At 38.9% G+C, this 13,799-nt stretch overlaps 1 protein-coding gene across 12 annotated transcripts in view; it reads left to right on the top strand.

Annotated features, from left to right (window-relative positions):
* The window catches only part of MCF2L2 (MCF.2 cell line derived transforming sequence-like 2), a 133,488-nt gene that overhangs the window by 55,883 nt on the left and 63,806 nt on the right, over window positions 1–13,799 (top strand). For all 12 annotated transcript variants that reach the window (XR_004308301.1, XM_032446475.1, XM_015871536.2 and 9 more), the window contains 8 exons: window positions 1,359–1,483; window positions 3,036–3,150; window positions 3,800–3,919; window positions 4,031–4,222; window positions 5,046–5,237; window positions 5,606–5,783; window positions 12,173–12,276; window positions 13,336–13,424. Coding sequence is in view for 11 of the 12 variants with exons in the window: in XM_032446475.1 (XP_032302366.1) it covers window positions 1,359–1,483; window positions 3,036–3,150; window positions 3,800–3,919; window positions 4,031–4,222; window positions 5,046–5,237; window positions 5,606–5,783; window positions 12,173–12,276; window positions 13,336–13,424 (1,115 nt within the window). In the remaining variant the exon portion in view is untranslated. The remainder of the gene's footprint in view (window positions 1–1,358; window positions 1,484–3,035; window positions 3,151–3,799; window positions 3,920–4,030; window positions 4,223–5,045; window positions 5,238–5,605; window positions 5,784–12,172; window positions 12,277–13,335; window positions 13,425–13,799) is intronic.

Raw genomic sequence — 13,799 nt, forward strand, 5'->3', positions numbered from 1 at the left:
GAATTCTTCATGCTGTCAGGAATTGCCTTGCCTCTATTGCTTTGAGCCAAAAGATAATGTTTTTTCCCACGTGCAGGAGCCTGGCTCTTAATGCCAATCTCCTCTTTGATTACATTTTTATTGTAGCTTTCTTCACACTCTAAAGCTTCTTCTACAGCTCTAAAGCTGCTACATAAAGCATTTCTGGAGAGTTTTATTCAAGAAGTGTTCACAGAATCACAGAATTACTTGGGTTGGAAGGGACCTCAAGGATCATGTAGTTCCAACCCCCCTGCCTAGCAGGGCCACCAAACATACACATTTACTAGATCAGGTTGCCCAGGGCCCTGTCCAACCTGGTCTTGAACACCTCCAAGGACGGGGCATCCACAACCTCACTGGGCAGCCTGTTCCAGGACCTAACCACCCTTCTAGTAAAGAACTTTCCCCTAATATCCAACCTAAATCTTCCCTCCTTCAACTTAAAACCATTTCCCCGTGTCCTGCTATTGTCAGCCCTTTCAAAGAGTTTACTCCCCTCCTGGGAGTAACTTCCCTTCAGGTATTGAAAGGCTGCAATGAGGTCACCCCGCAACCTTCTCTTCTCCAGGCTGAACAAACCCAACTCCCTCAGCCTGTCCTCATAGGGGAGGTGCTCCAGCCCCCTCATCATCTTCCTGTCCCTCCTCTGGACCCTTTCCAAAATCTCCATGTCTTTTTTGTACTGAGGGCTCCACACCTGGTCACAGTACAACAGATGGGGCCTCAAAAGAGCAGAGTAGAGAGGGACGATCACCTCCCTATCCCTGCTGACCACCCCTCTCCTGATGGAGCCCAGGATCCCATTTGCTTTCCGGGCTGCCAGAGCGCACTGCTGGCTCATGTTAAGTTTCTCATCTATTCATCTGTTCAGCAAAGTGGAGACTCCTTACCTTAATTTTTAAGCCTTATTGGCCTTTTTGTTGTTCATCTTTTATGCTAAGAAGATACCTTTTCCTGTGGTTGACTCCTTGGCAGCTGGCATAATGTTGTTTAAAGAAATTCCATTAAGGAGTGTGATGTTGCAGCTGGCTGAATAGCACACGTGTAATGCATGCTACAATATTCTATTCTGAAAGTTTCCTGGTCAGAAATGCAATCTACTCAGAAATTAGGCAATATTCTTTTACTCAGAAATACATATACTGTTCAAAATGAATAGATTTAGTCTCTGCATTCACAGAAAGACATAATTATTGGTAAGCATTGGTGTGTTTTTTGTTCCTAGTATTTACTACCTACAGAAGTATCCTCTTTTAGCTTTACTATGTTGTCCACCTAGGAGATGGGAGTGTTCTTAAAATATGTACATACAATTTGGCTTGTTCTTTGTTCCTCAGGATGAGCTAAAACTGGCTGTGAAGCAGGGGGCCACACTACTGACGTGCATTAGGGAGCCAGTCACCCGAAGTGCCAACAGCAAACTCAGTCCAGATGAACTGGAAAATGTGGCAACAGTGGAAAGGTTAGTGAAGATAGACTAACTTGCACAGGTTGCTAATTTATTCCTAAGAAATGCAAATATCATTTATGTCCTTACTTAAATTATTTAAATATAGACACCATAAATTCCCACCAGTTCAATTACTGATGGTTTACTGGATACATAACTAAGTAGGACTTACTGGATTAAACTGGAAAAGTATGTTCAAACAAGTCCTGAATTTCATGGTAATTTTTGGTTTGACCACTACCCACCCAGTGGAAGATTTGGTGTGGGACTTATTTTCCCCATAACATCTTCCATGTTTCTGTGCCTAGTTTGTGACATCTGAATCCATGTGACCTGAAAGAGTATGTGCTCATGCATGTCTGTGGAAACACTGGGGGAGGATCAGATGTAGATGATAGTCTGAAATATGCACCTTCACAAATGTATGAAGAGAGTAATTACAGTTCCTTCCTATGGTGCTGGTTATTACAAAGATTTTAGTCACTGCTTAGAAGTTTCTGCTGTTCCATGTAATTCAGTAGATAGAGAAATATCACACTAGTTTCAATGTTTCTGCATTCAGTGAGAACAAAGCTTCCAAATGTCAAACTGATATTTTTTACTGGCTGCTCTGAAATCCTTTAATCAGTCTTCCTTTAATTAATGAAGGAATTTGTGAATTCGTCTTGAATTCAAAGAGTAGCGTTGATTAAAAGTAGATTTTTCATGGATAGATTGAAAACAGAACTTGTTTCTGACAGCAATGTGAAAGAATTATTGGTATTTGCCCTGATTTATCCTGGTTCCAGCACCCACTGCATTTGCCTGGTCCCCTGCCTGACTGAAGGATGGTTAGATATTAGAAAATAGGATATTCAGGGATATTCAGAAAATAATGTCTTTTATTCTTTTTTTTTTTTCTTCTTCTTGTCCTATTTAAATGGTTCTACTTTGTAATATACATAATAGATGATTGAGAGACTGTGAGAATGACTCACTAGTGTGCTGTTGGACACACTTCACTTGATACTGATTTCGTTGTGAATAAACATTTCATTATTTACATGAAGTGAAACGCTGCCAATGGAAGGCATTATGAGCTTCTAAACCATTGTGTTTAGGAGAGATGGACGAGAAAAAATGATTCAGTTGTTGCCTAGTTCTGATGGGCGATGAAAATAAACAACTTGTAGAGTTCTGCTTTAAGCATTCCATAAATTAACAATTGTATTGTATTCAATCTGTATTAGCTGGGAGCTAATTATCTTTGAACATTTAGGTTGAAGCTGGGGAGAGACAGCTGTCTCTGGCTGCCAGCACATGGGGCAGGTCCGTATTCCTGTTGCAGGTCAGGAGGAGGGACAGTAGATCCATATAGTTATCTGTCATCATCACACTTCTGTCTATTCTGCTTCAGTTTTTGTTCCCTTTTTCTCAAGGGAAGATTGACATCAAACATTGTTCTGCATCTTCCATAGGTACAGGCTTACCACCATCTCCAAATTGTGCTTTTTGCCATCAACTGATGTAAGTTAAAGAAATAAACCATAGAAAATAACTGTTTTTCATTCTAATTTCTTGATAGGTTGTTGGCTCAGTTGGATGAAACAGAAAAGGCTTTTGATCAGTTTTGGACCAGGCATCACCTAAAACTTGAACAATGCTTGCAGCTTCGTCACTTTGAACATGATTTTAGAGAAGTAAGTCACTGGATGGTCAGTTCTGGTCTTTGGTAAATATGGTCAAATCTTGTCTATTCTTAAAGGAAAATGACATTCTAAGAAAGCAGTCAGGAGAGAAGCCATTCATTATAAAATAAAATATTCATAGTTTATAGCATATTCAATAGTTTAATTCTTTGTAATAATCCAATCTCTTACAACATTTCAATAAAACACAGTGAAGAAAATGCCCGCCATTTAGGCCAAAACGTGAAACACAAACTTCATGATAAATCATTGTGTGTTTATGTGTGGTGCTACCAAGTATCATTTATTCTGCGATGCTGGGCACCCAGCCCTCCTAAGTCAGTGGAAAACAAAAATGGAATGCCCAACCATGAATGCAAAGGATGGAATAATACAGCAAGACAGATTCCAGGATCGTAGATCTTCAGAACTGTTTGGGTCTAAATAAATCCAAAAAATGGGAGCAGTTCTTTAGAGAATTATTTGGTTGGTTCCTCATTCTTTAGCGTTTTGAAAGGAACTCAAAAACTAAACTTGAGATGCAGACAACTGTAAAAGATGGGGATCGATGTTTTGAAGTCATAGATCTGTTGTAATTTTATGAGCGTCTTGTGATGTGTCTGCTTTGTTGTTTTTCTTTTTTTACTTTTGTTTGTTTTAGGTAAAATTAACGCTGGATAATCTCATGGAAGCACAAGCAGGTTTTTCTGATGTTGGAGACAGTGTGTCTCGAGTAGAACACCTCCTGAGGGAACAGAAACAACTGGAAGAAAAAGGACAGGTCTGTGTTCAATATAGTGTTCTAGCTGCTCCAGACATTAGTTTTGCATTGCCTTTACCTACACATCTCCATTTAAATGTAACTTTGATTTGATTCTCATTAATTTCACAGGAACCTTTGGAGAAAGCCCAGACTCTAGCTCTCCATGGAGAACAGCTCATCCAAAACAACCATTATGCAGTTGACTCCATTAGACCAAAGTGTGTTGAACTCAGGCGTATTTGCGATGACTTTACTAACGAGACCAAGAAAAAGTATGATATTTTGGGGAAGTCTCTCGAGCTGCATAAGCAATTAGATAAGGTGAGTGAGTCTTTTTGGAGTACAGCCCTACTGAAGGCTCTACTGAAAATAAATCTTTTTATATGCATAGGCAACTTAGACAAAGATTTACTTTTTGCTTTTTCTTTTCTTTTTTTTTCTTTTCTCCATTTCATTCAGAAACTATTGCTATAAAAACCATAGCAGATGCTTCCTGTGATTATGGTCTTAAGATCATGAAAGAATTGAGATAGGGCTAAATTTGAAATGAGAAACAAACTCATTCTGATACTGAAAAATAAACAGCTTTCTGCTGGTTGTTTGGGGCTTTTTTTAACTTTTGTTTTTCAGTTTATAGTATCCAGCTGGAATAGAAAGCTAAATGCTCTGAGCATGTCTGCATGCTAATTCCTTAAAGGAATTACCAGAAATTATTCTGCAGACCTGCTTTGGAGTATTTGTAACTGAGTTTGATGAATCAAAAATGTTTTAGAGAATCTTCATATCGTTTAAATATTTGTTTTTGGGTAACTGTGTGGTTAAACACCAAAATGAGGTGGTACAGCAGAAAGATTTGATTTGCAGCAACTATAGTAGCATTCTTCCTCCTTGCTCAGAATGTTATTATTTTGTGTTACTTTACCATCTATCTATCCCATGAGAGGTGGGTTTAATTTGCTGGTGTTCTGTGTCTCTTAGGTGGGGTGTGTTGTGGACAGGGCCTGTTGCATGCTAGGAAGTAACATTCATTCCCTTTAGTGACACATTAGCGCAAATCTGTATCTCATGGGGCGATAGAAATGGCACTTCACAACATGGACTTTCAGTGACAACGGAGTCCTTATTGTGCCATTCTTCTTTAAAGGCAAGCCAATGGTGTGAAGCTGGAATCTACCTCTTAGCTTCCCAAGCTGTGGACAAGTGCCAGTCACAAGAGGGAGCTGAAACTGCACTAGTTGAAATAGAGAAGTTCCTGGCAACAGCAAAGGAGCACCAACTCTCGAACCCAAAGGAGTTCTACAATCAGTTTGATACGATTCTCACACCTGAAATAAAGGTAAAACACCTCAAAGTTGTATGCACTCACAAAACAGTGACTGTCTTGCACATGAGAGACTACTGGGCTGTATGAGAGTCTGTACAAATATGCCTATTTCCCCACAGTGAAAGGGCACAGGGGTGAATACTTGGGACTAGAGGTTTTACTCATATGTGCAGTTCTAAAATAACACATACTTCATTAGGGTAGTGCCAGAAAATTCCATGACTCACAATGCCCTACTTGGTGAAACAGATCTATGCAAAATACGTGGGTTGGGTTGCATTATCTTTAGCTCTAATATACCAAATCTGAGTAACCCAAGTCCCATCTTAATTTGCTTAGTCCAGCACTTACCATCTACTGTTTGCCTTTTCTTTGCCTAGGCCAATGCCCAAAAGATTTTACAAAAACTAGAAGATGTACAAGAAATGTTTGACAAGAGACAAGTGAGTCTGAAGAAGCTAGCAGCCAAACAGACCCGGCCAGTACAACCTGTCGCCCCACATCCTGAATCTTCCCCGAAACGAGCATCACCAAAGACTACCAGACCAGCAGGAGTAGGTGGGCCATTAATATTTGCATCCAGATACTCAGTAGTGTTGGTTTTGGTTTTGGTTTTTTGGTTTTTTTTTTGTGCATGTTCATGCTTAATTTTTTTCATCAGGATGAAAACTTGCACCTGACTGATGTTCAGTGTCAGCTTTGTAGGCCCAGAAGTTAAAAATGAATGTGAAATAATGGAGCTCTGCAAGCACACAAACAAGGATGGTTTAAAAAAAAAACAAACAGGCTCTTCTTAAGTCTCATCTACAGAGTGTAGAGTTTCTTATCATCAGATATTGCTAATCCTTCACTGGAAATGCAAACACAATAAGTCACTGCAAGTATGTGAAGCAAGCATGAAGATATTTTTTACAATGCACATGCAGTATTGTTGTTTTCTCCTCTTTGCAACCATTTATTCATTTTCTAGTGTTGTTCTTTAGTAATTATGAGTTGAACATTGCTGCTTCTTGGAACTTACAGAAAGTTTCCTGTTTGGAGGTTAGCACGTGCCTTTAGCCAAGGGCTTTTTATAGGGAATCTTCTGCTAGAAGTGTGATTGATGTAGAATAACTCCTCACAGAGTCTCTGACTGTTTAAGCCCCATGATAAACTGTAGAAACAGTTACTTTAAGTGCCATGAACAGTACATATATGTTTCCATGTAGTGTTTAATGGCATCCTTTGGGTCTTATCTGGTGGTCCATTACAAAGCATCATTCTTTGAATTTGCCCCTTCCCTCAGAATGCCAAAGCACTTTGCAAATACTGTGCGGCTGGTAAGTATTTTCACCTCTCTTTTGCGGAAAGAAAACTGAAGCTTAAGTAAAGCAAGTGATTCACCAAGGGGTTTCACAGTCTGAGTCTGAGATGTGGCTGAGAATAGAAATGAGAATGCTGAGTCCTACTCCAAGCCTTGAAAATGAGGCTGTGATATTCTGTTCTTCTTGAAGCTACCTTCTGTTGGGATTTCCTCTGTGCCTTCTTCACATTCATGGGGGCAACACAGTCAGCATTTCTACATGGGTAGAATTTATAGAGAATTATCATGCAAACCTGAGAGGCTAAGAGCAATTCCTTGAATCAGTTACTGTAACTCATTCTTATTTGTTACCTGGAATGTGCCTGAACATCCCTAAAAATTTGCAAAATAGAATATGGGAACAGGAAACAACCATGTTCCTTGGCTCAGTAAATAGAAAGGCAGGCAAAGACAATAATATGTAGTCAACAGGAGTAGAAAACATGAAAGAGGGGCTTTTGTCCCTAGGCAGCAGATGTAACAGTGCCACGGCAGAACTGAAATAGTTGTCTGTGAAAGGAATGAAGCTTTATTCATTCCAGAATACATTTTGCTTAGTTTAGTTTTATTTTTACTTGCTGACTCTCTGTTTTCCTAACAAGGAGTGATAGGGTAAATTCAACCCAATTTGGTGTGCTGATGGAAAAAATCTTAAAAGATATGAATGCTTAAGCATGAAATACTCCTGTAGCACATTTCATTTTATCTGTGCATGTGTGTAGGAGACACGGGCAGAGCTGGTATGAGAAAAAGGGTGGACTTCTATCAGGGAAATGACGTGATAGTTTCTTGTAATGATGCCCTTATGTTCTCTGGTGACTATTGGCAGTCTTAGCTCTACAACTTTAAAAAGTCTGTACCAGTTCCACTTGGTGCTAGTGTTATCTATGAGAATATGCTTTAATATTACTCATAGATCAACCTAGAAAAGACAGGAAATTCTACTGACCCTTTTAGAACAAAAGCCTTGAGATTTTTTAGTCGTATGTATGACGTATAACTTAAAGAAAATGTCTGTGTGTTACCAGTGGAAGCCTGCATGAATACTGCTAATGGCCTTTTTGTGTTGGAAGGAAAGATGTGGCACTTCAGAGAAATGCCTTTGCTCAAGTTTACTTTTCACAGCATCATTCTGGCAGTTTGTGGACTGCATTTCTGTACAGAGTTCCTCAGGGGGGACTGAATTGGGATAGGTTCACAAAGTCATGCTGCTATCCAGAATAGTGCTGCCAGTAGGTAGTCAGGCATGGTAGGATATGCTACAAAGAATCATAGGATGGTTTGGGTTGCAAGGGTCCTTTAAGATAATATACATTATTAAGGTTGACTGTAGTCAGCATTTCTCTTTTCATTCTTTTTTAATTCTTCCAATTTTCAATTCTCTGCAATGAAATTTTCCTAAAGGCTCCCTTATTCAGCCTGTCATTTTCTTTGAAAAATTCAATAGAAATAGTTCAGCTCTCTCAGTGAAGAAGGCTAAAACCTCCTTTGTTTTAGTAACCTTAGTGGCCAAAGCTGAAACATTGCAGTGCCAGTTGATTTTGTTCCTCCTTTTGGATTTGGTGGAGTTTTGTGCACTTGGAAAAAAAATCTTCTCAGCTCGTACGTGTTCATTGAGGATGAACTTATTACAGTTCAGTTCATTTCCTTTGTTGTCAGCCAAAATGTATGGCACCCAGTGACAAAATATGTCTCTTTTCCTCCTGCACTGCTTGTTTCCTTGGAGTATCATCTTGTTGCAGTTTAAGCTCCAAGCAGGGCACTGTCTCCCATTCTCTCTTTGTGCAACACAGCAGTGAGTTTCTGCCTGTTTCCATCTGTACTTACAGTCACGTACCTAGTGAGAGCAAAGGAGAGAAATGAAACTATCACTGTGGGTTGGATTTTTTTCATTTGTGACTATTTTCTATTGCTTTTACTCTCTCTGACATGAGAGGGAGAGAAGCTGATGAAGTAAGTGTAAAGGTTCCAACCCTGTTGAAAACTCACGTGGGCATCAACTTAGTCAAAACAAAACCACTGAATTTTACTAACTAGTGCTGCTATGTAAGAAGGTCTACAGTGAAAGACTGCAATCAGAATTGCTGGGCAGGGCATATGCTCTTGAACATATTAAACAGCATATCATCTTTAATAATCTGAAAGTCCCATTTTAAAAATGTCAAGTTGGTGTTCCAGATTAGTCTCATCTCCTTCGATCTTTAGCTATAGCGCTCAGATCTTAGTGTAGTTGATATCAGCCTTGATATCTCTGAGAAGTATTGTGTGGGGGGGAAAAAAAGCTCAGTGGATGTTTGTGAAGCACAAGAATTGTAAAAAGGACCATTAAAAAAAATAAGCATATCTATTTTCAGAGCAGAGACTGATATATTGCAAGGACAGTAAGGCTCTGGGCCCCCACTGAGAAATACAGATGAACTGGAATACTGAGGCTCATTAATTCAGTGTTTTGATTCCATACACTGAATGAGGCAAGGATCCTTCGGGAGGGAGAGAGAAAATAATACATGTGTGAAACACTCATCGATGGTTGGATCAAGATGCCTTAGCAGAAAAAGGGCAAAATTAGGGTTGCATGTGTTGCTTTACTTCTGGCATCTTTCCTAAATGCTGTAAAATATTCACTTAGGGATTTCTTGTGTGCAGCATAAATGTTAAGTACAGGAGCAGAGAAGTCAAAATTGCTGTTAGCTCATTAAGGAAAGAATATCATTTGCAGCAGCACATCACACATGCAAAATCCATGACTCACCCTTATAGGCATATTTGAAGACCAAATTGGAATATGAAATTCATATGGAGGGAAAACAGCTGGAGGCTTTTCAGTCTTTTAAATAACAAAAACTAAACTGGTTCCACCCCATTTAACTGTGTGTGACTGCTCATTGGATCCCTTCCAGCATTCCTCACAGTCACTAATGTGTAACACTCACTAACTAATAACATCTGGATAGAGGATTAAAGGAGAATATCTTTCAAGAGTCTGGGGATGGGTACAGGGGAAATGAAGCAGCAGAGATTAGCTGACTCAGAAAAGATGATGAATGTGATTTTCATATATGGTTCTTGGGAAACCATTCAACAGCTTAAGATATTTCTATAAAAGAAAAGGTGCTTTCCATTTTGAGGCTGTAAGGCTGCTATCACATTGGGCCAAGTCTGAGGAAACTGAGCAGTGCGTCTCCTTACAGAACAATATTCCACTTGCAGGGGGCCTCGCACTCGATGCTTCCTTGATGGGCAGATTTTCAAGAGGCTCAATAGAGCAGAGAAGCAGAGATTATATTGCCTAAGAATGGAAAATAGTTTCTGTATCAAGCCATTTGATGATGAATCTTAGATGCTCTGGCGTTTCTTTAATTGCCTTAACGTGCTGTTTTGTCATCACCAGCATAGAAAACCACCAGTAAATCATTTCTGTGGAACAGCACATGCTGCAAAGCCCCTATGAACAGTTTGGCAGACTGGTCATTTCCTTCACTGCTCTTGCTGAAGGTCTTTGATTTTGTTATGGGTGATCATGAGAATGCACAAACTCTCCCACACAAGGAAAGGATGGGGAAGCACATGACTGGGAAATTAACACAACCTGAATGTAAAGCGCAATATTACCTGAGAGAGCTTTGAGCATGTTAGAACTGTTGTCTATGTGTCATAACCCTTGACTGCATGACTTGTCTCTTGCTAACTGATGAGTTGCATTTGCTCTAATAGAAAAAAAGTTCCATATTTATCATGCAACTTGTTCATAAAAAACAAGTAAGCAGTATCAAAGGCCCACAAGAGAAGCAAAGTAGTCTACCAAGTGAATGAAAGCAATAAACATAAGCCTCCTATTATTGCAAATAGCCTTGCAATAAAAATTTAACTCTATGTACAATGCTCTTTAACAATATTTACTTTTAAAGCAGCAGCAAACGATTTAAAATATTACCCAGTTCAAAATTAGATTTTTTAACCTAATATCCAGGGGAATCCAGTATAGCAATGAAATGAAAACATCTTGACAACATGCAGACCCTTAGATTGTGCACTTGTTCTGAGCCTTTGTGCTTCCTGTAGGTGGCTTTTATGCTCAGCTTTCTCTGACCTTGAGACAGCCAACTGTACTGAATCTTAGAGGGGAATTTCCCCTATTAAGCATTTCTAGTTCTGCCACAATTAGTGCAATAATCATTGGCTGCTATTTGGGCTGTTTCTTTATAAATTATCTCAAAAACTACTTAAATATAGTGACATGAAGCACTTTCTGGATATAGACCAGACAATAGTGTAAAATATGATGCATAACCAAAACCAGATTGCTTCCTGTTTTCATTTCTGGGTCAAATTAAAAAAGGATACTTTTTTGATGTGACAACCTGAATCAATTTGCCTCCCCTAAAATACAAGTGGCTACATTTGATTTTTTCTGCATTCTTCCTTCTGAGATGTGTCAAACTGCTGAAGCCACGACTAAGCTAAAGACTGTCCTGGGTAATTTGCTGGATCAAGGAGCATCTCTTTAAGAGTAATCCATGGTTTCTCCCAGAGAAAGAGAGAAAATTATTATAGCCCAGTTTGATGAACAAAATGCTTCTAGATGCATTGAGAACACCAGTTTTTATTTCTGGAAAAGTTCTTATTCAGTTAGAAAACTTTTGGAGAATTAAAACCAAACTCTCAGAACTGCAGTGTTTTTGTACTGCCTGACCCAGCTACTTTCATCATTTCACCTGGTACCTGTATGTGTTTTTACCATAACATGCATACTTGCCTATATCAGTTCAGCAACTAAGAAAAGGAAGGAGCACCATTTGCATTGTACTCACATAACACACATAGTGTACTTACCATCAGTTTAGTACAACTAAAGATACAAACTGTAACTGAGAAATTATTTTCTACTCAAGCTGACTATGCAATTCTCCTAATTCATTCTAACGCTTTTCCTTGGATAGCAGTCTCAGGATGTGAGGTTAATTTGTTAAGGATGATTTTCTAGTAGCACTGGACAACTTGCTGTCATCAAGTTTTCAGAGCCTGCAGGGCCAAACAAACCTGGCACAACAGAGCATTGCCTGAAATCATTTCCTCAGATTCTCTGTTGGTGCATACATACATGATCAGCGACTTCCTGAATACTTGCATATTTACTCTTTTCAGGCTTACTCATGTCATGAAACTGTATGAGAAGCAGTCCCTTGTAATCTGACTTCATCAACCTATTTCCAAAACAAAAACATGCTGTCTTTGCAAAACCTAACAAGTAGCAAACCATGAGCTTAGAAATGATCCCAGTGGAAGTTATCCAAACACTGACTCAGTTGGCTACAATTTATTTGTGCTACTTTAAGGATGGTTGCCAAGGAGGAAGCAAAACTGCAGCAGTCATTACAGCACTGAACTGTACATGCCAGTTCGAGTCACAGTGGAGCACCAAACACCACAGTCCACTCCCTGGTGCCAGCTGCTCCTTCACCTCCACAACTACAATTCTGTTCTCTAAGCCAGATACCAGTTCCCAATGAATGGAAAGGAATGCTGCTCACTGCTTTTATTTCAAAGTAGGATCCCAACTTTCAGCACCAGTTTTCTAATGTTATTATCTTTCTGACTCCTTCAGCTACCAACAGGAGGTCTGCAGAAATTACTTGTCCTCCAAAGACCATCTCTGATGCAGAGTTATCAAAAAAGAAAAGCATTAAGAAGACTAAAGGTGGAATTAAGGTAGGAGTCTTCACGTTCTGGGGACATACGTTTACATATTTATACTTATTTTTAAAATAGAAAAAATATATATATATTTGCAAGTTAATTCTCTGCAAAGCCTTTTCTGCACTTAATATTGCAGTTTTAAAGTTATTCTGATGCCAGCATTAAGATTTTTACTCATGTATGTATTGTTGATATAATAGTTTACTAATGGATTACATCATTATCAAAATAGGTAAATAATTTATCTATACAGAATAAATATAGGGCACTATTAACTTCTAGAAGCAGCTCCTCAATTGCTTAAGAACTTAAAATCTTTGTGATGGAGTTTAGATTATCTGCCAGATCACCACCCGATTTGTTTCACTGAAATAAAGTATCCTGTGAGTCCAAATAGCGCTTAGCTCTAAAGCTACAGGCAAAGGGAGGGAAAACCTACATAAAATTTGCCTGGAATGCACTTGAAATGTTTCAACTCTGTAAGACTGGACAAAGAAGTACATTAATACATATTAAAATAGTAGGCAAAGCTCCAGTCCATCACAGTTTAGGACCAGTGTTTGCACACATGCACAGTGCTGTGTGTTTGAGGTTTCATGCTGTATAATATAATACAGTTATCAATACAACAACGAATTTCTCAGAGGCACAAGGTAGATTTCCCAGACTTCTCTGGTTGGCACTGCTCAGAAGACTTTAAAAATAATGTCCTAATTTTGTTGGCTTCAGGCAGGAAAAAAAAACACACCAAAAAACAGTATTTCAGAGCCGAAGGAACAAACCTTTATGCCTACGATGACCTACTTAAGGAGATAAATTCACTTCTTATACTGGAAGTTCCCAAGACACAGAGTTAAGAATACCCCAAAGCCAACAGAATTGGACAAATAGAGACAAAAGTTACTTTTGATTTATAACTTGTACATCTAAGCAAATTATTCTAACTTACCAAGTGACTCACCACTGCTTCTGTACTACATTGGCTATGATGGAGTTTTATTCTTGTAAAGAATTCCCTAAATAGAAGTATCAGCAACAAAGTGTTTTTGCATTGTATATGCTTTTGTGCAGATTGAAGTGATGCATGAAGCGAGCCAAGGGGGATCGAGCAGAGTCCTGGTTATGAGTGAAAGCGATGAGAACCTGTCGACGAGGAGGAGGTAAGGCAGCACACGTTAGTCATTATCAGATATCAGTCATTAGACTAAGCCTTGCAGATACCATTATCTGATTATTAAGATCACCTCATTGTGTTCAAAAAACTCACACTTAACTGTATACCTCTTTTTTTTTAAAAATTGAACTGATAATCCTCTGGTCTCACTTTGTAGTAACTGCTGGGAAAGATCAATTGTGCCTTCTAAAATACCAATGCTTTAGTTAGTTAGTTTTACAAGTAGTGCCAAGCCAACGCAGTTTTAGTTGAACTGCACTGTCTCTAGGCCAAAGAAATAGAACTTGAAACAAAAAACCCCTGCAGCAAGTCTACAAACCAAACACCTACTACTTCAATTTCCTTTGATTTCTTCAGGGTA

The sequence above is a fragment of the Coturnix japonica genome, chromosome 9 (genome assembly GCF_001577835.2).
Source record: "Coturnix japonica isolate 7356 chromosome 9, Coturnix japonica 2.1, whole genome shotgun sequence".
NCBI classification, from domain to species: Eukaryota; Metazoa; Chordata; class Aves; order Galliformes; family Phasianidae; genus Coturnix; species Coturnix japonica.